The sequence below is a fragment of the Bubalus kerabau genome, chromosome 17 (assembly GCF_029407905.1).
Source record: "Bubalus kerabau isolate K-KA32 ecotype Philippines breed swamp buffalo chromosome 17, PCC_UOA_SB_1v2, whole genome shotgun sequence".
Classification (NCBI taxonomy): Eukaryota; Metazoa; Chordata; class Mammalia; order Artiodactyla; family Bovidae; genus Bubalus; species Bubalus kerabau.
In genome coordinates this window covers 69,647,009-69,671,443 of record NC_073640.1, presented here as the reverse complement: position 1 = coordinate 69,671,443, position 24,435 = coordinate 69,647,009, and the positions used below count along the sequence as shown (strand labels likewise).

Here is a 24,435-nt window from a genome sequence, read left to right as displayed (position 1 = left end):
GTTAACTACATTTCCCTGAAAACAAAGCGCAGCCCGTATGGTCACTGGGCCAATGAAAGCCCAGGACTGAGCCACTTCCGTTCTATAGGAAGGCGCCTGGGTGGGTCTTCCGGCCGGTACCGCGGGCGACATTTTTAAACGCCGGCCTGACTTCGTGTGTGGAACGTCAGAATTTGGCCGGCCTGGGGTGAAGGAAGGCAGGAAGGCGCGGTGCCCGCCGCTCTCAGGAGGGCCTGAGGCCCTGCGCGGCGCCATCCGGCCTGACTCTGGCTTGGGGCAGAGAGGCGCCGCGGTGCCCAGGCCCCACCTTCGGCCCCAGACTCCGCTGTGACGGCCGTGCTGACAGATCCGCTTCCGGGAAACGCTGCGCCCTCCGAGCTCTCAGCCAACTCTTCTCATTCTGCGGTATTTTTGTACTTATCTGTGTTCTCTTTCAAGTGTCCTGTGTATGTTTTCATTTCTTAACCAAAACCTAGGTTTTTCTAATTTTGAAATATGACCTGCTTGGGAGAAAATAAATGCTTCTGACCTACGTGCAGTTGAAAAGCCAGCTGTTATTAATAGCCGTTCAATGCTCAAATCAAGAAGTGAGGTACAAGTAGGACCCAAAAGCAGCCTGTGCAGGTCCTTCCAAAACTACTGTCCCGTCTCCAAATGTTAAGATGTTGTCTTTTGTTTCAAGTGAGCGGGTTTTTTTTTTTGTTGTTGTTTGTGTGTGTGTTTTTTTGCTTTCTTGTTTTGCTTCTTACATGTCGCTAGTGGTAGAACCTACCTGCCAGTGCAGCAGACATAAGTGACGTGGGTTCCGCCTCTGGGTCAGGAAGATCCCTGGAGGAGGACATGGCAACCCACTCCAGTATTCTTGCCTGGAGAATCCCATGGACGGAGGAGCCTGGCGGGCTACAGTCCGTAAGGTCGCAAAGAGTCGGACACGACTGAAGCGACTTAGCGCACACACATAGTTTTGCCAACTGAGTGGAGAATAGTCGACGACCGTAGTTTCCCTTTGCTCAGTTGTTTTAAAGCTTTTACAACTGAAATCATATAAGTATTAAGTGTTTTTGTTTTTGTTTTCTTTTGGAGAAGATGGTGTGACTTCACCCATTTTTTCGTGTCTATCCGCTAATTTTCTTTACTTTTGCAGTATTATATAGTGAGTGTACAGTCTATGGGGCTTCTGAGGTGGCGCTAGTATCCACCTGCCAGTTCAGAAGACACAAGAGAAGCAGGTTTGATCCCTGGATGTGGAAGGTCCCTTGGTACCCTATTCCAGTATTCTTGCCTGGAGAATCCCATGGATAGAAGAGCCTGGCGGGTTACAATCCATGGTGTCACAAAGAATCAGACAGGACTGAGTGACTGAGCACATACATTATATGAGTAAGATGTCTTTATAAAATGAGCTGTTGAAGGCTTTTTTTGGTCAGCTTTCTTTATTTATAACCATTGCTATTCCAGCCATAACTTCTTTGCCTTCTGTTGTGTGTTAAGGACATATCTGTCTAGCATATATGTTAAAATTATTATTGTATTTAAATGAATATTTCCACCTTTTGATCTTATTTTGCTCCATCTTACTAATTTTAACTTAGTTCTTTGAATGAGATGATTATACTTATTTTTAATGGATCCCGTAGTTGTATTTTCACACTCTCTTTGCATTATGCCTACTTAACAGTTCTACAGTATACAGCCATTTAAGAGTTTTTCTTCTGTTTCACTGATTGTACTCTGCTAATATTTATTTCACCATTACGTGATGCTCCTCTGGTAGTTTTGGAAGAAAATGATTATTTTGTAAAACACTTGTTTTAAAAGGAGGATTAAATGAATCATTGTAAAAATAAAAACTTATAATGCTGGGAATCCTTACCAAGATACTTAGAACCCAAGAAGGTATTTTCATGTTTATTTAAAGAGGATTGAACAGAGATCAGGTCATATAGGTTCTTTCCTTTGTCTTAAGTTTAAAGAGTCATCAGTGATGTCCAGTTATCTCAAACTGTTGGAAGCCACACACATTTACTCTGATTCTAGCAATAACCCCTTTCTCACAGATTACTTTTCTGGAGCCATTTTCTTCTTGTAATTCTCTCTTTCTCTCTCTCTCTTTTGTGTGTGTGTGTGTGTGTGTGTGTGTGTGTATGTGGTTGCACTCCTTGGCTTGTGGAATCTAGGTTCCCCAACCAGGTATAGAACCCAGGACCACTGCAGTGAAAGTATCACATTCTAACCACTGGGCAGCCAGAGAATTCTGAGATCCATTTTCAAAGCGAAGTCAGTGGTGTTTCCATTCTCTACAACAGGAGAAAAAAGCTTGTAGGAAGTTAACCTGTTTGAACATTTATGGGGGAAAAAACTGGATATATTAAAGAATATGGTTCAAGTATAAGTTTTTTAAAAAACAATCTTTAAGATAACCAAAGTAAAATTAGACAAGGAGTATAGGAACTCCTGTCCAAATGTTGGGTCCAGCTACAAGCTATGAGAGGAAAAAGTTATTATTGGCAAGGGAGAAATGGAAGAATGGAATCAAATGGCAATGTCAGAAAGAGCTCTGCTTAATTTTTATATGCATGGCTTGGGGCTATAATAGCCCTATATGACCTGCCACAAGCATCTCCTATCTAACCAGATAGCTTATTCTTTGGATCATTGGGCTCCAGTCATACTAGCCTCATGGAGCTACTCAGACACATCAGATATGAATCTAATAGAGAGGCTTTGCACTTATTAGTCCCACTTCTAGAAAACCTTTTCTGAAGTCAGACATATGACCTTATGGCACAACCCCATAACATTTTCTGCCCTGTCTATGATCTGGTTTTCTATTGAGTAATTTGTCTTCACCTGAAATATTGAATAGTTATCTCATTAATCTTTCTTGTCTATGTTGCTGATGGGAATTAAAGTTACATGGCCCTACTCTTCCCACAGGTTCCATGTTCAACAGAACCACTTATGGACTCTTCACTGGTGAGTGTTGGTGTTCTGAAAGATTTTGCTGCTGCTCTTCGTGAACTTGGTGTCTGGACACCCTAGAGAAACCCTGAGTGCAGAATTCCAAGTCCAAGCCAGAGGGTATATGGAAAGATTCCAAATTTGGCAACCAGGGGACTGAAATGTGAAAGATTGTATGTATAGGGGTTACTATGTCCAAATGCTCGAGGATGCAATTGAGATGAGTGTATTTTAGGACTGTTGGGTCTCTGTTTATGCAGTAGGAACAGAGAACAAGGGAACCAGGGTCAGGGCTAGACTGGTAGCCTGATAAGATGAGTTTCTGTTCTGAGACTGATGGCAGAAATGGGATTTTTGTAATAGAAATGAAAAGTGATATTACTTAAGTTATAAGAGGCTGCCTCTGGGTGCAGAGTGCACAACAGCCTGGTGGCGAGGAAGGCAAAGAAACATAGAAGCTCTCTTAATTTTCCAGATGTGCATGGCTCTAGCTGCACCAAAGTGGTGGATGTGGAGATATGGAAACTACTTGGTTTCTACTTTTTTTTTTTTTTTTTTAAGTAAAGGCTGATGAGATTTTCCAATGTGGAGGAATCACATGCTTCCAAAGTTTTTTCCGTTTGCATCTGGAAAGGTGGAAGTGCCATCAACTGATTTGGGGAAGTCTGGTAAGAGGACTTTTCAGTGAGAATATTAGGAACTGAGTTTTGGCCCTGTGAAGCCTCAGCTGTTGCAATGGCTCGCAAGTGTGGGAGACAAGCGGACGGTTGCACATGTAGATCCAAAGCAATGGGAGGCTTGCGGATGCCACTGGGACAGAGGAGACACAGACAGGCAAAGAAGTGGGGTGGTCATCAGCAAGAAGGGAAGGGGAAGGGGAAGGCCAGTTGGTAAGTCAGCTTTCTGTGGGGAAAAGCTATGATACTGATGTGGAAGAAAAGCAGAAATGAGATAAATTGATAGCAAAGTCATGCTGGTGCTAATTTATTCTCCTCTGACTCACTAGGCTTTTGTGGTAGAACTTGGGAAGCTTGTGACAGAATGTCACAGTTTCTTTAGGCTGTGTTGAGTGGGTGTGGATTTTGAATGGGTGTTATATGAACAAAGATGGTAACTGTTAAAGAGACATAATGTGCAGTATGGATGTGGAATCTGACCAGAGGTATTTAGATTATGTGTGTTGTGACTGAGATAAAGTCAGGATCAAGGCCTGGTGGGAAAGCCAACTTTGTGGTCCATGTAGTGAAGATGGGGGTCAGATGTCTGAGAATGTCCACTGAGTGGTATGATATGCATGTAGGGAAGGTGTGTGAACTAATTGACTGAGGGCTATGTAGTAGGACTTTGAGAAGGGTGGGTTCAAGTTGTTGGTGTCTGGAATGGATCACCTGGGGACTGTCAGACTGTTGTCTTGCAGGAGAGGAAAGGGGCCCTGCATGCCAGGCCCACAGCCAGAGTTTTGGGTACCACTGCCCTCTAAATTAGGGAGCCAGGGAGGATGATGACACCAGAGTGAATGTGGATTAGGGTTTGGGGTGTTCATAGGGTCCTAGGGAAAGAGGCTGCTCATGCACACATCTGTTCCCATCATCATAGAGCCCTGTGACCTTTGAGGATGTGGCTGTGTACTTTTCCCAAGAGGAATGGAGGCTCCTTGGTGAGGCCCAGAAATTCCTGTACCGGGATGTCATGCTGGAGACCTTTGCACTGGTTGTGTCTTTGGGTAAGGCCCTCACCCCTATGCCAGCATCCTGGACAGGTCTCTGCCTTTCCCCTTTTCTCTAAGAGCAAGTCTGTTCTGTTCACAGCTAGACAGTGGGCAGCTCTCTATTACTTCTTCCTGTCCTCTGTGTTTTGGGTGCCAAGCCTGAGTGAGTGTGTGTTCCACCTCCTTTCACAGGTGGCCCCAATGCCAGCGGCTGAAGTTTTCTCAGCAAAAATTTTCTGTATCATAAGCCTTGGAGTTAGCTTAGTGATTTCCATTCATTTCAGCTTCTCCCTGCCAAGTTGACTCTGTAGACCCCTGTACCTTTGTGCAGCTTCTGCCTCCTTCCTGCTGACATTTCTTTGGGCCTCACTGTTTCAGGAATTGTTGGGACCCAGCATGGTCACCATTTATGGGGTGCATATAGCTATGAGATTCAAAGATTATTTTTATCATTCTTTTTTTCTTGAATTCTTTTGAGATTGGTTATTTCCCCATGGGAAACTGTCTTGTTCTTTTCTTAGAATGTGGATCTTCTAAGTCCCTTGTTGTTGTCCAGTTGAAGCTGGGAGGAGAACCTTGGGTATAGGAGAGAGTGCACATGATTCCAGGCACAGGAAGCAGGGCTCAAAATGGGTCTGGTCCTGATGATTGGCATCACAGGGAGCAGTGACGTTGTGGCTGGATTCAGTCAAATTTTGAATATGTCCTGGCCCCAACACTGTTTGTGGTCTAAGACCAGTAACTTGTTATCTCATTTGTTTCTCCTCCATTCTTGACACATTCCCCCTGTGATTTCTACCCTGGCTTCCAACCCAGGATTATCCCTCACCCCTCTGGCTTCCACTCCTCATTGTTCTTCAACATCCTCACGCTAATGCTTTCCACTGTTTGCCTATGCTTACTGTGTTATAAAACCTGCACCTCTCCTCAAAATAGTCCTGAACACCAGCCACTCAGTGACACAATATCCTGGGCCTCGACATAGCTTTCCACACAGCACACGTGTCACCAGCAGCCAAGGCCCTGGTGAAAACCATTCCTGTAGGAGTGTGTTGTGGACCCCTGGCTCCTCCATTTAATATCCACCCTCTTGTGTCTTTTGCCTGGTGAGTCCTTCCTGTTCTGTGATGTGTAGAAGCCCAGTTCTACAGATTGGGGCTTTTCCTTACCTGCCCACAGCTCCTTGTCCTGAACTAGTCCCATGGATTTATTCTTTCTATGTCAGACACATATGGTGCAAAACATCTGCTTTTTTTAAAAACCTTTTCCTACATTAAGTTCACCCGCATTTTTCTGATTTCAGGGTGTTGTCATACAGCAGAGGATGAACAGACACCTTCTGAGCAGAATGTTTCTGTAGAAGTGCCACAGAGAAATACCAAAAAGATAGACCTGTCCAGCCAGAAGGTCTGTCCCTGGGACATGGGTAACCTGGCCTTAGAAGGTGGTTTGTGTGGACCCGAGGTCCTACGAACAAACCCTGGCCAGACACTGTGTGGGACAGATGTGAAATCTCACCAGCATGGTGGAGAGAAGCTCATGAGAAGAGATTTGGGTAAGGCCTTAATGAAGAACTGCACAGTCCATGCATTGGAGAAGGCTTTTACGTGCCAAGAGGCGAGGAAGGATTTCCCTGGTACCTCTGACCATGTCCGGCACCAGGTTAAACCACAAATGATGGAGTTTGTAGCAGAGTTTCACAATGGAGAAAAGCGTTTCAAGTGCAATGAATGTGGGAAACTCTTCTACCGGAAGTCCAGGCTTGCTCAGCACCATAGAGTCCACACCGGAGAGAAGCCTTATGAATGCAGCGAATGTGGGAAAGTCTTTAGATGCAGCTCCAGCCTTGCTATACATAGAAGAATTCACACAGGGGAAAGGCCTTATGAGTGTAGAGAATGTGGAAAATTCTTTAGGCAACACTCCCAGCTTGTTGTGCACCAGAGAATTCACACTGGAGCCAGACCGTATGAGTGCAGTGAATGTGGGAAAACATTTAGTACTAAAACCAAACTTGATCAGCACCGGCGAGTCCACACTGGAGAGAGGCCTTATGAATGTGGAGAATGTGGAAGAACCTACACCTGTAAACGCATGCTTATTCAGCACCAGCTGGTCCACACTGGAGAGTGGCCTCATGAGTGCAGTGAATGTGGGAAAGCATTTAGATACATGGCCAGCCTTGTTATGCATAGAAGAATTCACAGTGGGGAAAGGCCTTATGAGTGTAATGAATGTGGGAAGTCCTTTAGGCAAAGAGCCCACCTTCAAGTCCACAATAGAATTCATACTGGAGCAAAGACGTTTGAGTGCAGTGAATGTGGAAAATGTTTTAGCCAAAATTCTATTCTTACTACACACCAGAGAGTTCACACTGGAGAAAGGCCTTATAAGTGCTGTGATTGTGGGAAATGTTTTAGCCAGAAATCTACTCTCATTAAGCACCTGAATTTACACTGGAGAAAAGTCACCTGAGTGTACCAAATGTGGAGAATTTCTTTAGCTATAGCACCTGAATGAGGAAAAAAAAAAAAAAAAAATGAAAAGTTCACACCACAGAAAGACCTCACAAGTGCAACAAATATGGAAATATTTTCTGTCACAGGTCAACTCTGATTGAGCACTGGACCTTCACAGCCCAGATAAACCCAAGAGTGCAGAGAATGTAGGAAAGCTTTCAGCTGAAGGTATAACCACATTGGTCACCAAAAAGTTCATACTGGAGAAAGACCTTCAAACCAAATGAAGAGAGAAGCCAATGAGCTGTCTCCTTAATTAATACATCTTACTGAACAGGCTCTAAGAGGGGATCATCAGCCGAAAGCTGAATGCCATCCATGTGCACAGTCCTGGTGTGGAGAGGGCCTGTGGATACTTGGTTCTTTGGAAGCTTTAAGGAGCTAAGATCTACTTCCTAACCTGTGCAGCAGCCTTACCAGACTTCATGTCACTGTGAGTTTCTTCCCTCTGCCAGATGGCAGATTCCCGTTCTGGTTGTCAGTCCTGCAGTGTGATCAGGGTAGGTAGACCTTTGTGCTCTCCTGTCCCTTAGAGGGAAGCATGTGTAGCCTGAGCACTTGGGTGACGTCGTGCTCTTAGATCCTGTCAGCTGCCTAGGATATGGCCTAAGCAGCTTTGATCTTGGGCATCCAGTCTGGGTTCTACTGGCAGCTCATAGAGGTTAACTTTGTTTGGTGGTATAGGGTTGTGTCATGTTCAAGATGGATTTTCTAGCTCCAAGTCACCCTTTGGGGAACTGCCTCATTTTGCACTGCTTTGTGTAAAAATAAAGACTATTGTTTAAGACAACATGTATCTTGGGTTTTGTTCACCTTCAGACTGCTGTTAAGAACCAAACTGGGCTGTCAAGATGAAGAGTAAAAAAGTTTTATGGGTGTTTCAGACTTTGTATAATATCTCAGTTGGAATGATATGACAGAGAATAGTGTTCAGTCTAGTTTTGGTCTAATTTGCATTGTCCAAGGGCTCCTGGTATGGACTCCAGAGCTCTGTGGAACTAATGCTGTGACCTGGATGTTAGGATTTTTGATGGGTCCTGAAGGAATTTTTTGATGGGTCCCAAGGCCACCTTGAGATGAGGACTGTGAGCAGCACCAGTGATTTTTGGAGCTGCGTGAATTGTTCTCTTTTCACGTGGGATATCACATCATCCCCCTAGTACTGTTCAATGGAAGAAGTTCTCTAGGTCCAGCTGGAACAGAGCCATGTGCCATAATGTGCATAATGTGGCAGGCTGGTGTTGCTGAGTGTTAGGCTACAGACATTGGGGGGAACCATACTTGGTTCAGAAATGGGGGATTAGTAGGAACTGAGAATCTAGCAACAAGAAGGGATACAGCTTTTCTAAAAGGGCATTCATAAATGTTCCCATAACTGTGGCTGTTGATAAGGTTTTTGCAGAAATTTTCAGAAGTTACAGCCGTGTTTCTCTTCCTCTTGAGCCTGCAGTCAGTGACTGAAGAATGGAAAGGTTTTGGCATCACATAGCATCTGCAAATCTTAAGGCCATTGCTGCACAGTGAAAGCAGTGGGTAAAGGAGAGTGAGAGTCCTGAGAGTCCTGTAGTCCAGGCATGTGTTTTTTAGGACCCAGGCAGAGTTCCTAAATAACTCAAGTGTAAGCACCTTTTTATTGTTCAGCAGTCTTCATTTCTACTGTGACAGAATTTCTATGAGACCAGGAGAGGTGGTAGATTTGAGGTGTAGTTGCCAGAGTTCTTTTCCAAAATGGAGATTCAGATTTTTATGTGAAGCCAATTTCTATCCTGATTTGGTTGAGATGTACAGTTGCCATGCACTGAGCATAACTGCAGCTGAATTACCAAACTTACCAGCTTGGTAAGTTTTAACACTTGCAAAGTCACAGAACCATCATCATAGCAAACATCCATCACTAGCATATGTCTCCCAGGATCCCAGGCAACTACTATTGACTGATTTTTCTCTCATTAAATTAGTGTTTTCCAGACTTCTAACATCATTGGTTTCTCTGGTGGCTCAGATGGTAAAGAATCCACCTGCAGTTAGGAAGAGCTGGGTTTGATCCCTGGGTTGGGAAGATCCCCTGGAGGAGGACAGGGCAATCCACCCCAGTATTCTTGCCTGGAGAATTCCCACTGAGAGAGGAGCCTGACGGGCGATAGTCCGTGGGTTGCACAGAGTGGACAGGACTCAGCACAGCAATGTCATTGAAGTCTGCATGATTACTTCTGTAGCTGTCGTTTTCTTTCTCCATGCGCACTTATTTTGAGAATCATCTAAGTTGCCAATGTGAATAACTCATTTTTTCCTGATAAATATACTATTTGATATATTTTCATTTTATTTTTTAATCCATTCATCTCTTTAAAAAATGGGGTGTTGTGGTTTGTTTCTAGTTTGCTTGTCACAGATTAGCTTACTGTAATCATACATAAAATCCTTTATATGAACATCCAGCTTCATATTCTAAAAGTAATGACTGTACCCATTTGCATTCCCTTCAATAGTCTTCAGTTCCCCTGTATTCCTCACCAGTACTTGGTTGGTATGGTCAGTATTTTAAATATACCTGTTTGAAAAGTGTGGAGATGTATCTCCCTATGATCTGATTTCATTTCCCTACTGATTCATGATGTCGACCATTTTTGTATTTATTGGCAGGTGTATGTCTTCTTTGACATAATGTCTCTTTTCTTATTAGTGACTGAGAATATGATAAATATGTGGGAACTTGACTTTCTTTCAGTGACGGACTTTGCTGAGTGGCATAAATATTTGTACTGACAACATTATTCACCATGTATACTCCTCATTATTAACATACTTCTATTACTTTAGGCCTAGACAGTAAAAACGGCAACTGACCTTTCCTTGTTGTGTTTGCCAATTTCCTGGCACGAGGCTTCCAACTGGGGGCAATTTCATGCTGTGTGTGTGTGGTTGCTACTGAACCAGACGCGCAGCAAGCTAAACGCTGAGATGCCGAGGTTTGCCGGGGGGAATTTTCTTTCACAAGACAGCCACTTGAGGACACAGAAGGACAAGTTTCAGAACCACCACCTTCTTGGAGGTGAGGTGCTTGTGATATTTAGGGGATAAAGAGGCAGCCTGCTCTTAGGTGTGGGGACAAGCAATCAGAGAAAAGGTGAGTTAACTGGCGTGTGCATCACATGCTCCGTCACAGATGCATGTTCATAAATAGAGGCACTTTGCATGATCTGAGCATGGAATTTTAGCCATCTGATGTCAAAAAGTTATTCATCAGACACCTGGGCAGGCCCAGTTTTAGGAGTTGGTAGTTTTGATCATTTGTAGCCTGCTCAAGAAAAGCGTTGACTCCAGGTTCCCAGGAACTTGAGACTCCTTTACTATAGTGACCCATATGTCAGCGGTGTCACCTCTAGGGCTTGTTAAGGCGTCACGTCTTGTGATAGCGCCTTGGCCATGGGAGACTTGTGTACAACTAAAGGAAGGGATGGGAGGTCCCCAGAGCAAGCTTAATCAGTGAAGGCAGTTTACAAGCAGGAGGGTTTTAACATGCTGTTTTCTTTTCTGTAGTTCTGTAATACAAGCCCAAGAATTTGTTGTTTGTCAGCTTCTGTTCACCCTTGGGGCATGTTTCAAGGTCACCCAGTGTGGACGTGGGAAGACAGGTGCAGTAGCACACCTTTGTACTCTATTTCCATTATCAGATGACTTTAACCTTGAGAACTCAGATAATGTTAAAATGCAGTAAAATAGGAATGGCATGAGTTTTGAGTATTTTCACTTGGCCTGTGTAAAGGAAGACATACAGGCCTAATTGTGCAACCTCTTCATTCCAAAGAAATGTCTGGCACTGACTTGCCCAACTCCTGGGAGATAACCTCTAAGCACTTGACATATTTGGCTCAATAAGAGTGTCTTTGTTTACCTGGGGCCTTGTGCTGGGCTGAGAAGTTTATGTTAATACTGTACTGGGATACTGGGAGGCTTAGGCTCTCAATACCAGTTTGACATTTGGAGACGCTAGAGAGTAACAGGTCAGTCACATAGGTGCCCCTTGTCTGTGTGACAGGCACTCAGAAAACCTGGACAACACCTAGGCTTGCATGGGGTTCCCTGTTAGCAATACTAGATGTGCATTGCCATATGTCGATGTCAGACTGAAGTGGAGTGGCAGGGGGCAACTGGAAGCTGGCAATGTGACCTCTTTTGGACTCTGTTCTATTGTGCCATCTTTCTTGGCTGATTTTTATCTGTATCCTTCACTGTAATAAGCCATAGGCCTTAATTAAACAGCTTCCATGAGTTCCGTGAGTCCTATGGAATCTGAGGGTGGTCTTGGGCATTCCAGAACATAATTCTGTTTTTAAAGAGCTTTCTTAAGGATAATTGATGTAAAACATTTTAGCAGTGCAGGCTTTGATAAAAATTTTCCAATGCTTATACTTCTCAAGCCAAAAGTTTTCTCATGCCATTTGAGAGTTGTCCCCCTTTTAACTATAAAATATAAATGTGAAAATCCTTTCTGGAATAGATATTTTTCAAACATAACAAAAATGGGAAGGGCCCTGTTTGATGCCCAGTGAACCAATTTGCAATTTTCCACCATTACTGATAATTTCTTGGGTATTGTTCATTCATATTCTCACATTATGGGTCATTTTCACATAGAACGCCTAGCCTTGTCCTGTCTCAAAAGACTTATGTTAGTACTTATTTTCACAAAATCGAAAGAAACCTGGCAAGGATTTTAGTCACTTTTATAAAAAAGCCATTACACCGTATGAATGGAGATTCTTCCATAAAACTGAAGTGGTGAATCAGAACTTTGAGAAAGAAGGGTATACTCCTGCTTTATGGCATCTCAGTTCATGAAACATTTTCTAGGAAAGCTGTGCTTCAGGATGGCAGGAGCAACCTGTAATTTATGTTACTAAATCGTATTCCGTTGTAGGAAAGGAGCTGTTGTAATGAATAAGCTCAAAGTTGATGGTTTCAGACAGCATCTGTTTAATTATTTCATTGTTCTGGAGTCAGAAATCTTAAGTCACTTTCACAGGGGTGAAGTCAAGGTGTTGGTAGGGGCATGGTCTCTATAGAGGCGCTAGTGATCAGAATCCCCATCCTTGCCTTTTCCAAATTCCAGAGCTGCATTCCTTGTGTTTGTTGACTCAAGACCACTTCTTTCGTCTTCAAAGAGCAGCAGTGCAGCATTTCAGTCATCAGATCGCCTTCCTCTGCAGAGTACATCTCCTTCTGCTTGTCTTTTATGAGAAGACCTGTGAGTACACCCCCAGGGCAAACATGAACTTTAGGCCAGTCTCATCTCAAAATCCCTAATGACACTGGCAAAGTCTCTGACCATGTAAGGTAACAGTTAACGAGGTTCAGGGATGAGGACCCAGTTGTCTCTGGGGATATTAATCAGCCTGCCACTTTGAGTCTGAGTCTTTTAAAAACGTGTTTATTTTAAGGTATATTCATTGCAGTCATGATGCAAAACATTCAGTTCCGTTGTTCAGTCATGTCTGACTCTTTGCGACCCCATGAACCGCAGCACACCAGGCCTCCCTGTCCATCACCAACTCCCGGAGTCCACCCAAACCCATGTCCATCGAGTCGATGATACCATCCAACCATCTCATCCTCTGTCGTCCCCTTCTCCTCCTGTCCTCAATCTTTCCTAGCATCAGGGTTTTTCCCAGTGAGTCAGCTCTTCGCATCAGGTGGCCATAGTACTGGAGTTTCAGCTTCAACATCAGTCCTTCCAATAAACACCCAGGACTGACCTCCTTTAGGATGGACTGTTTGGATCTCCTTGCAGTCCAAGGGACTCTCAGGAGTCTTCTCCAACACCACAATTCAAAAGCATCAATTCTTCAGCTCTCAGCTTTGTTTATAGTCCAACTCTCACATCCATACATGACCACTGGAAAAACCATAGCCTTGACTAGACGGACCTTTGTTGGCAAAGTAATGTCTGTGCTTTTTAATATGCTGTCTAACTGCTAAGTCACTTCAGTCGTGTCCAACTCTGTGCAACCCCATAGACGGCAGCCCATCAGGCTCCCCCGTCCCTGGGATTCTCCAGGCAAGAACAGTGGAGTGGGTTGCCATTTCCTTCTCCAGTGCATGAAAGTGAAAAGTGAAAGGGAAGCCGCTCAGTCATGTCTGACTCTTCGCGACCCCATGGACTGCAGCCTACCAGGCTCCCCTGTCCATGGGATTTTCCAGGCAAGAGTACTGGAGTGGGGTGCCAAATATGCTGTCTAGGTTGGTCATAACTTTCCTTCCAAGGAGTAAGCGTCTTTTAATTTCATTGCTGCCATAAACATTACTTGTTGTTGAATAATTACCTTTAATCTCTAAGTATGACCTTTTAAAATTTTTTCCAAAATGTTGACATTGTTGAGTCTTGTACCTAATTGGGATCTGCCACATTCTCAATTTCATGTTCTTAAGTTCTCAGAATTTTAGAGTGCTGGATGCCCTGTGTTTGATCTCTTGCTATGTTTGCTGGCCCCTCCTTTTTCTGTCTTTCACATAGGACTGACCTCCTTCAGGTGCCACATCAGTGGAGCAGTAAGGACCCTGGGTGCGTGATGGTGTGGACATTACTATATAGATGGCAGGAGATGCTTAAAAGTACATGATGTTGTTGAGAGGTTGCTAGGAAAGTTGTGATGACAGAGCTGGGTGCCTGTCCTGTGTTCATCATTGACTGATGCTTTGACCACTGGACACAAATCATTTTTCCCCCATTTTTCTTTTTGTTGCTACACTCTAGTGACGCCTACGCAGCCTTCACTGGTCACATGTGCTGTTTCATTGCTCCCTTTACAGTGTTTCACTTTTGACCTACATGTTAGATGTTATGAAGTCTGTACATATTCTTACAGTCCTTGAAGTGAGGCATTGCTCTTGAGAATCAGGTATGTCTATGTCCGTCAGCAATGTTCAGCACAGTGCTAACTAGTCACCAGTAGCCATATGCGTGTTGAAAACCATTTAGTGAGAACCGACTTGGTGGCCAGCCCAAGTCCATCTTTGTCCTTCATTTTTCTTTTTTTCCTGACACCACATAACTTGTAGGATCTTAGTTCCCTGCCTAGAGATTGAACCTACACCCACAACAGTGAAAGCTTGGAGTCCTAATCACCTAATCACTGGACCAGCAGGGACACCCTGCTCCCACCCAGCCTCATTTGTTGTTTGTAGAGAAAGGCTCCAGTTTCCTAGACATTCCCTGGTTGCAAAGAGCAGTCTTAAGCAGTTCCTAAGCAGAGATTCTAAGAGTCCAGAAAAAAGGAAAAGCAGTCAAGTAAAAAAAGTTATGACACCTTGAACAATAAGCAGTGATAAAGCAATCAGAGGAAGTCTACTGCTTCCCAAAGGGATGTAAACAATAATCTAATGCATGTCCTTGTGGTGTTTTGCAGAAAGAAACCTGTACCCAGGTTGAGGATGATGACTACATGCTGATCACAAGCACATTGGCCTGAGCTTTCCTGGAACCAGAAGGTTGCTGATGAAGATTCCTGAAGCATTGCCTTGTTAACTTAAAGCCAACCAATCAGAAGAAAGTAGGTGAGTGCAAACAGGTTCAGTTCAGTCACACACTAGACTGTTTAAAATATCTGCTAGCTGCAACTTTGCAGTTTCAACATTCTCCCTTGTAACTGTACAGCCATTTCAGACCCAAACCAGTCTTTGCTTTTCAAGTACCCTTGACTTCCTTGGTGGTCCAGTGGTTAAGAATCTGGCTGCCAGTGAAGGGGACACAGGTTTGATCCTTGCTCCAGGAAGACTGCACATGCTTCAGGGCGACTAAACACATAAGCCACGACTGCCGAGCCCATGCCCTAGAACTCACGCCACTGCAGTGAGAAGCCTGCACACCCAACTGGAATAGCCCCACTTCCCACAACTGGAGGAAGCCCGCACATAGCAATGAAGACTCCGTGAAGCCATCAATCAATAAATAGAAGCACTGTTGATTGTTGCCAGCTCCAATTTTAATTCTTGGCAAACAACTTATGGAACCAACTCGGGCCTTTATTTTTTGCCATTATAAGCTTTCTCCATTTTTCAGTTCAAGGTCAAACAATTTAAGTGCTTCTGGCATCTCTGTCTTCTGGGCTGCTGTCCTAACAAGCCCTCAATAAATGCTTGTTTAGTTCAATTAGGTCTTCATTTCTGAAATTTTGGTTAATGCTCAGTACATAAAAGTATTATGTAATTGACTATGTTGTCATTAATTTTTACTGTCCATTGCCTTTAACTTGAATGATAGCCTCATGAAGGCTTTAGTCTTTGACTCTGTGGCCCTTGATGTGTGCCATGCAGCCAAAATAGTACTTGTAATGGGACAGATAATTAATATCTGTTTTTTTTTTTAAAGAGGGAGTAAATATGATGCTATAGATACTTTTTGTTTTTAAGTATTCTGGAAAAGCTATTTGCTCTGTTGTCATAGCCCTTCAAGGTGTACTTAAAATTTTTTTAAATAAATTAATAATAGATTACAGGTTACAAAACTATAATCACAGGTTAGCAGAGTTTCCTAGGTAACTGTGAGCTCTGCTTCATTCCCTCACTTCTCAAAAAATCATTGTGTCTAGGGACCTCGCTGAGATCTAAATATTCACATGGTGAAAAGTGATTTGACCACTAACTGAATAATTAAATAATGATTGGTTTAAGCAGTTATAACACTTCACGAATATTTTCAACTCTTCTTGCATTTTTACTGCACTTGCTGGTGAAGTTATATTGTCCCCAGCCAGGAAAGAGGATGTTGTAATCCAGTCCTTTATCTCAGGCTTCATTTGCCCCCTTTGGAAATAAACTAGGACTGAGACTATACAGTCACTGTCTGGGGAGAAAATAACATGCAGGAAGTCACTTTTCAAATAGGTAGATCTTAGCTGCTGGAAAAGTACTGAATGCACATCAAAATGTGAAGTAAGAAATATGTGTCGATTGGACATTGTCACTTGGTTTACATTTCTTCTGAGGCTACCAGAGACACAGCACGTGGCCTGCTTGCTTCTGGTTACCCCTCACCCCTCCTCTGTCTTGCTTGCTATGGCTCTGTCTTTACTTTCTGCTTCCTTGACCATGACCAAACACAGTGACACTCATAAATCTAAAGCATGAATCTAAAGCTTCAGCATACAGGTATTGGTAGAGCAATAAGATACAGTTTATTGGATGCACTTTGTGTCTGAGTGACAACCTGCTATCATGTGCCCATTTGCTTTTTAGGTTTGGGAGACATCTGAAATATTGTATCTATCTGGGTTCCTGTCTCTCTCTCTCTCTTTTTTTTTTTTTTTTTGACTTCCTCAGGTCTTAGTAGTGGCATGTGGATTTCGTTGACCATGGACTTAGTTGCCCCTCCGCATGTGGAATCTTCCGGGACCAAGGATCCAACCCCAGTTTCCCCTGCACTGCAAGGCAGATTCTTTACCACTGGGCCACCAGGGAAGTCCCAATATCTGGGTTCCTCCCTCTGATCAGTACAGACTACATTCCACGGAAATCTATGTGTGTCCCCTTTAAGTAGTGTGTTCCAAGGAAATCTGGGTGCGTTCCCTTTAAGAAGGGTGAACCCCACCAGTATTCTGAGCCTTAGGGAACTGCTTACTGGTTACCCAGAGGGTGAGGCTGAATTTTCCGACTTCGGTAGCACCGCCCCTTGCAGCGCCCTAGAGCGGTGTTAACTACATTACCCGGAATGCAAGGCGCGGTGCGTATGGGTCACTGGGTCAACTGAAAGCTCAGGACGGAGGCACTTCCGCTGTAGAGGACGGCGTCCGGGCGGGTCATCCGGCGGGATCTGGGCGTCGCTGGGGGAGTTTGGGTCTTAAAGGTCCCCAGGTAAAGATGCTGTGCCCGCTGTTCTGAGGAGGGTCTGAGGCTCTGCGTGGCGCCATCTGGCCTGACGCTGACTTGGGTCGGGGACAGGCGCCGCCGTGCCCGGGCCCCACCGCCCTCAGACTCTGCTGGGACGGCCGTGCTGACGGATCTGCTTCAGGCAAACGCTGCCCTCTCCGCGCCCTCAGCCAACTCAGCATTCTGCGGCATTTTTGTTCTTATCTGTGTTCTCTTACTAGTGTCGTGTGTGTGTGTGTGTGTGTGTGTGTGTGTGTGTGTATTTTTTCCCCAAACCTCTGTTTTTCTAATTTTGAAAAACCTGCGTGGGAAAAAAAAATTGCTGACATCTTCCACCTGCAGCTGGAAAAGCATCTGTTATTAATAGCCATTCACTGGTCAAGTCGAGAAACGAGATACAAGTAGGACCCAAAAGCCGTCTGTGGAGGTCCTTCCAAAACAATTATCCTGTCTCCCAAGTGTTATGGTGTTGTCTGATGTTTCAGGTGAGCATTTCTTTACTTGCTTGATAGTTTTGCCAGCTGAGTGGCAAATATTCGACGACTGTAGTTTCCCTTTGCTCAGTTTTAAAACTTTTTTGTGACTGAAATCATATATGTATTATATGTTTTTCTTCACTTACACAAGATGGTGTGACTTTTCCCATTTTTTTAATAGCTATCCGCTAATTTTTCATTTTTTGTAATTTTACATAGTAAGTGAGTAAAATGTCTCTAAATCCTGCTATTGAAGCCTTTTTTTCTCTTTCTCTCTTGGCTTTCTGTATTTATAATCATTGCTATTCTAGCCATACTTTCCATGTGTTCTGTTGTGTATAAAGGACATGTTAGTGTGTATTTAAATGAACGTTTCCACTTTTTGATCTTTTGCTCCATGTTATTAATTTTAGCTTAATTCTTTGAATGAGATGATTGTACTTATTAATGGATCCCGTAGTTGTATTTTCATACACTCTCATGCATTGCATAAAGTTAACAGTTTTACAGTATACAGCCACTTGGAGGTTTTCTGCTTTTTTGGTGATTGTACTCTGCTAGTAATACTTATTTTACTATTAAGTCATCGTCCTCTGATGATATTGAAAGAGAAAATGATTTACATATCTTGTTAAAATATTTGTTTTCAGGGAGACTAAATTAATCATTGTGATGATAGAATGTTATAATGCTTGGAATTCCTATCAAGATGTTTAGAACTCAAGAAGATATTTCCATGTTTATATAATGAGGGTGGAATAAAGGTCAGGTCCTATAGGTTTTTTTCTCTGTTTTGGGTTTGAAGAGTCATCAGTGATGTCCAGTTACCTCAAGCTGTTGGAGGCCAAGCAGTTTTAGATTCTACCAACAACCCCTTTATCACAGACTAATTTTCTGGTCTCATTTTTTTCTTGTAACTCTGTTTTAGTCTGTTTGAAAGTCTTGAATTCTATTATATAATGTTCTAATAATTTTAGATCAGAACTTAGTGTATAGCAATTTTTTTAAAAACGATTTTTAAGATTACCAAAGTAAAATTGGAAAAGGAATCATAAACTGTTCAGAAGTTAGGTCAAACTGCAGTAGTCTATGAAAAATGTTTTATTAGCAAGGGAGAAAATAGAAGGCAGTCAAATGGAAGTGTCAGAAACAGATATACTTTATTTTGATATATTAATATAGTAATACCTGGCTTACGGCTATAATAGGGGCTTCCCCGGTGGCTCAGCAATGAAGAATCTGCCTGCAATCTAGGAGATGCAGGCTTGATCTCTGAGTAGGGAAGGCCCCTAAGGAGGGCATGGCAGCTGACTCCAGTATTCTTGGCTGGAGAATCCCATGGACAGAGGAGCCTGGAGGGCTACAGCCCACTGGGTCACAAAGAGTCAGACACGACTGTAGTGACTGAGCACACATACACAGAGCTGTAGCCGTCGTACACGACCTTTCACAAGCAGTTCATCTGCAACCCAATACCTCATTCTTCTGGATTATTGAGCTCCAGTCTACTGGACTCATGGATACTACTCAGGCACATCAGACATGACTGATAGGCTTTGCACTTGTTTGTCCCACTCTTGGAAAACCTTTTCTCAAGATATCCACATGACTTTATTGCATTAACTCCATAGCTTATCTTTTACATGCTTTCGTTTTCACTTGAGTATTTGTCTTTGCCTTAAATGTTATATGGTTCACTCGTTAATAATCTTTTTTGTCTGTGTAGCTGGTGGAAATTAAAGTTACATTGCCCTGCTTTTTCCACATTCAGCGGAACCACTTATGGACTGTTCACTGGTGAGTGTCAGGGGTCCTAGAAGTGTTTTGCTGCTATTCTTCCTGGACTTGGTGCCTGGAAACCGTTCAGAAACCCTCAGCCCAGGTTTACAAGTCCAGGTCAGAGATAACCTGAAGAGATTCCCATTTTGGGCAGCCACTGGACTGAGATGTGAAAAGTTGTCTTAAGTTCACGGGGAAGTCCACACAGATGCTTGAGCATGCAGTTGAGATGGGTGTGTTTTAGAATTTGTATGTCTCTGTTAATGTCTGGTAAAAACAGAGCGCAAGGGGACCAGAGTTAGGGTAGACTGGTAGTATGCAAAGATGGGTTTCTGTTCTGAGAATGATAGTGGAAATGGAATTTTTGGAATAGAGAGGAAAAGTGATGTGACTTAGGTTTTAATAGTCTGCCTCTGGCTGCAGAGTGCACAACCACTTGGGGGAGAGGAAGACAAGGAGATAATCAAAGGACTGTCTTAATTTTCCAGATTTGCCTTGGTTATAGCTGGATCAAAGTGGTGGATGTGAAGGTAGGAGGAATATTTGGCTTTTAAGTAGAGGCTGACCAGATTTTCCAATGTGGAGGGGTCACATGCCTCCAAAGTCTTTTTATTTGCATCTGGAAGAGTGGAAGTCTCATCAGTTGATTTGGGAAAGTCAGTGGTTTTCAGTAAGAATATTAGGAATTGAGTTTCAGCCCTGTTGAGCCTCAGATGTTCCAGTGACTTCCAACTGTAGGAGACAAGTGGATGGCTGAGCATGTAGATCTAGAGTGCTGGGGAGGCTTTGGGATGCCATTAGGGGACGGAGGAGGAGAGGGGGTACTGTCACAAGACAGACAAGAGGAGTGGTCATCAGCAAGAAGGGAAGGGGAAGTCCAGATAGTAGGTCAGGTTTCTTTGGGGGAATGGCTTTGAAATTGATGCAGAAGGAAAGCAGAAATGCAGATGAAGTGATAGCAAAGTCAGGCTAGTGCATATTTCCCCTCCTGTGACTCACCAGGCTTTTGTGGTGGAACTTGGAAAGTTTGTGACAGGATGTCAGATGAGTTTACTGAAGATGTGTTAAGCAGGTATGTTCATGTAACATCATTTTAAATGGGTGTTATATGAACAAAGATTGTAACTGTTGAAAAGACATAATGTGCAGGATGGAAGTGTAACTGGACCAGGGGTATCTAGATATGCGTGTTGTGACTGAGGATAAAGTCAGGACCAAGGGCTGGTGGGGAAACCTTCAGAACAGGGCTGGGGAGCTCCCAGTGAAGAGTTGGGATATGCTGGGAACCTGTTACATTGACAAGGATTTTCTGTTGCCGTGTGCAGAAAGGTATATGAGGAGACAGGAGATATGCCAACTTTGTGGTCCAGGTGGTGATGATGGGGGTCAGATGTCTGAGAAGGTCCACTGAGTGATATGCATGTGGGGAAGGTGTCTGAACTAGTTGACCCAGGGCCCTGTTAATAGGGAGGGTGGGTTCAAGCTGCTGGTGTCTGGAGTGGATCACCCTGGGGACTGTCAGGCTGTTGTCTTGCTAGAGAGGGAAGGGGTCCTGCATGCCAGGCCCACAGCCTAGAAGTCATCTGTCTTTAGACCTGTGTGTTGTTGCTAGGGGTTGGAGTTGGTGTTCAAGGAAGCACTGCTCTCTGAATCAGGGACCTGGGGAGGATGATGACCCCAGAGTATGGACTGGGCTTAGGGTACTTACGGGGTCCTGGGGAGAGAGGCTGCTTATGCACACATTGTCCCCATCATCCCAGGGTCCTGTGACCTTTGAGGACGTGGCTGTGTACTTTTCACAAGAGGAATGGAGGCTCTTGGGTGAGGTCCAGAGACTCCTGTACCACGACGTTATGCTAGAGAACTTCGCACTGGTTGCATCCTTGGGTAAGGCCCTCACCCCTGTCCTGGCATTCTGACCAGATTTCTGCCTTTGCCCTTTCTCCAAAGGCAAGTCTGTCTGTCTGAACAGCTGGACAAGTGGGCACCTCTCTCTCAATGCTTACAAGTAGCCCCCATGCCAGCTATTCTGAAATTTTCTCAGTGAAGCTGTTATAGGTCAAATGATTTGAATCAGCTCAGTGAGTTCCATTCCTCTCAACCACTGCCTGCTAAGTTGATTCTGTAGACCTCTGCCCCTCTGTGCTCTAGAGTCTTTTCACTTCCAGCTGACATTTCCTGGGGCTCACTATTCCAGGAATTGTTGGGATCCAACGTGGTCCCTATTTAGGAAGTACTCTTGGCTGTTTCTGTGAAACCATCATAGAAGATTCTTTGTACTATTATTTTGGACTCCTGGGCCAGTACTGACCACTCACCTGTCCTTTCTTTCTCTTAGCACTTGCATCTTCTAGGTCCCATGTTATTGTCCAGTTGGAGTTGAGTGGAGAATCCTTGTTATATAGGACCAAAGTGGACGTGATTCTAGTGACAGGAAGAAGGGCTCAAAATGGGTCTGGCCCTGGTGATTGGCAGCACAGGGAGGAAATGATATGGCTAGGTTCAAATCAGATTTGAAGCCTCCCCTGGCCCCAACACTGTTTGCAGTCCACGACCAGTGGCTGATTATCTCATTTCTGTTTCTCCTCAGTTCCTGACAGATTCCTTCTGTGATTTCTACTCTAGCTTCCAACCCAGGATTATCTCTCACATCTCTGTCTTCCACTCCTCATTATTCTTCAGCATCCTCACTCTCATGCTTTCCATTTTTCACCTATGCTAATGTGTCACGAGGCCTGCATCTAGCATTGAAATAGTCCTGAACACCAACTGTTCAGTGACAGTCAGAATATCCTGGGCCTGGACGTAGCTTTCCACACAGCACACGTGTGTCACCAGCAGCCAAGGCCCTGGCGAAAACTGTTCCTGTAGGAGTGCATTGTCGATTGTGGCTTTTCTGTGCACTACCTCCCATCTTTGTATGTTTGCCTGGTGAGTCTTCACTGTCCGTGACCTGCAGAGGCCCAGTACGGCAGATTGGGGCTTTCCTGTCCTGCCCACAGCGCGTTTTTCCTGTTGGGTTTATTCTTTCTTTGTCAGATATAAGTTTGTGATGGGGTTGCCTCTCTTTACATTTTTCTCCATGAAGTTCACTACCAGGTTTTTGTTTTTTTCTTTCTTTTTTAAATTTCAGGGTGTTTGCATACAGCAGAGGATGAACAGACACCTTCTGAGCAGAATGTTTCTATAGAAGTGCCACAGAGAAATACCAAAAAGATAGACCTGTCCAGCCAGAAGGTCTGTCCCTGGGACATGGGTAACCTGGCCTTAGAAGGTGACTTGTGTGGACCCGAGGTCCTGCGAACAAACCCTGGCCAGACACTGTGTGGGACAGATGTGAAATCCCACCAGCATGGTGGAGAGAAGCTCATGAGAAGAGATTTGGGTAAGGCCTTAATAAAGAACTGCACAGTCCATGCATTGGAGAAGGCTTTTACGTGCCAAGAGGCGAGGAAGGATTTCCCTGGTACCTCTGACCATGTCCGGCACCAGGTTAAACCACAAATGATGGAGTTTGTAGCAGAGTTTCACAATGGAGAAAAGCGTTTCAAGTGCAATGAATGTGGGAAACTCTTCTACCGGAAGTCCAGGCTTGCTCAGCACCATAGAGTCCACACCGGAGAGAAGCCTTATGAATGCAGCGAATGTGGGAAAGTCTTTAGATGCAGCTCCAGCCTTGCTATACATAGAAGAATTCACACAGGGGAAAGGCCTTATGAGTGTAGAGAATGTGGAAAATTCTTTAGGCAACACTCCCAGCTTGTTGTGCACCAGAGAATTCACACTGGAGCCAGACCGTATGAGTGCAGTGAATGTGGGAAAACATTTAGTACTAAAACCAAACTTGATCAGCACTGGAGAGTGCACACCAGAGAGAGGCCTTATGAATGTGAAGAATGTGGACGAACTTATAACTGTAAACGCATGCTTGATCAACACCAGAGAGTCCACACTGGACAGTGGCCTCATGAGTGCAGTGAGTGTGGGAAAGCCTTTAGGTACTTCTCCAGCCTTTTTATGCATAGAAGAATTCACAGTGGGGAAAGGCCTTATGAGTGTAGTGAGTGTGGGAAGTCATTTAGGCAAAAGGCCCACCTTCAAGGCCACCAGAGAATTCACAGTGGAGCAAAGACTTTTGAGTGCAGTGAATGTGGGAGATGTTTTAGCCAAAAGTCTGTTCTTACTAAACACCAGAGAGTCCACACTGAAGAAAGACCTTATATGTGTAGTGAATGTGGGAAATGCTTTAGGGATAGATCTAGTCTCATTAAGCACCTGCATTTACACTGGAGAAAAGCTACCTAAATGCACTGAATGTGGAGAAGTCTTAAGCCAAAGCACCTGAAAAGAAAATTTTACACCACAGAAAGGCCTCACAAGTACAGTACTGTGGAAACGTGTGTGTGTGTGTGTGTGTGTGGTCAAAAGTCTACTCCAAGCACCAGAACCATCATAGCCCAGGTAGAGCCAAGAATACAGAGCATGTCGGAAAGTTTCCACTGAAGGTCTAACCTCATCTGTCACCACAAAGTTCATAGTTGAGAAAGGCCTTCAAACTAGAGGAAGAGACAGCAAATGAGCTGTGTTCTTAGTGAATACATCTTACTGAACAAGCTCTGTAAGGGAATCATCACCTGGAAGTTGAATGCCATCCATCTGCACAGCCCTAGTATGGAGATGGCCTGTGGGTACCTGGTTCATTGGAAGCTTCTAAGAAGCTCAGATCTACTTCCTAACCTGTGCAGCAGCCTTGCCAGACTTCTGGTCATTGTGAGTTTCTTCTACCAAGTGACAGATCCTCTTTTGGGCGTCAGTCCCCTCAGTGTGATCAGGGTAGGTAGACCTTTGTGCTCTCCTGTCCCCTGAAGGAAAGCACGTGTAACCTGAGCACTTGGGTGGTGTCATGCTCTTAGATCCTATCAACTGCCAGGAAAGGAACTAAGCGGCTTTGACCTTGCACATGCACTCTGGGTTCTGATGGCTGCTGACAGGTTTACTTTCTTTGGCATTGAGTCATGTCATACTTATGACAGATGTTTCTATCTTCAAGTCACCCTGCTTGACAACTGCTTTCTTCTAAGCAATTCTCTTTTCTTTTAATAAATAAAAACTTTTTTAAGCCACTGCA

At 44.0% G+C, this 24,435-nt stretch overlaps 2 protein-coding genes across 20 annotated transcripts in view; both read left to right on the top strand.

Moving 5' to 3' along the window:
- LOC129632487 (zinc finger protein OZF-like) overlaps window positions 1-7,978 on the top strand; it is a 19,733-nt gene extending 11,755 nt beyond the window's left edge. For 2 of the 14 annotated variants that reach the window (XM_055554138.1, XM_055554139.1), the window contains 4 exons: window positions 2,938-2,976; window positions 3,528-3,629; window positions 4,558-4,684; window positions 5,973-7,978. In XM_055554138.1, the coding sequence (XP_055410113.1) occupies window positions 2,938-2,976; window positions 3,528-3,629; window positions 4,558-4,684; window positions 5,973-7,144 (1,440 nt within the window). In that variant the 3' untranslated portion in view covers window positions 7,145-7,978. Of the gene's footprint in view, window positions 1-219; window positions 414-1,361; window positions 1,381-2,937; window positions 2,977-3,522; window positions 3,630-4,557; window positions 4,685-5,972 lie in introns of those variants that run through there. The other 12 variants (XM_055554140.1, XM_055554149.1, XM_055554148.1 and 9 more) reach the window with 11 other exon arrangements.
- On the top strand, window positions 270-24,435 carry LOC129632488 (zinc finger protein 776-like). Of its 6 annotated transcripts, none has more exons than XM_055554154.1 (6): window positions 270-405; window positions 14,595-14,742; window positions 17,395-17,537; window positions 19,300-19,325; window positions 21,068-21,194; window positions 22,441-24,435. In XM_055554154.1, the coding sequence occupies exons 3-6, from the start codon at window positions 17,516-17,518 to the stop codon at window positions 23,610-23,612; spliced, it is 1,347 nt and encodes a 448-aa protein (XP_055410129.1). In that variant the 5' UTR covers window positions 270-405; window positions 14,595-14,742; window positions 17,395-17,515; the 3' UTR covers window positions 23,613-24,435. The 6 variants fall into 6 exon arrangements, with proteins under 6 accessions (XP_055410129.1, XP_055410128.1, XP_055410131.1 ...); XM_055554153.1 differs by having other exon boundaries at window positions 16,507-17,537; XM_055554156.1 differs by having other exon boundaries at window positions 16,507-17,537; window positions 19,255-19,325.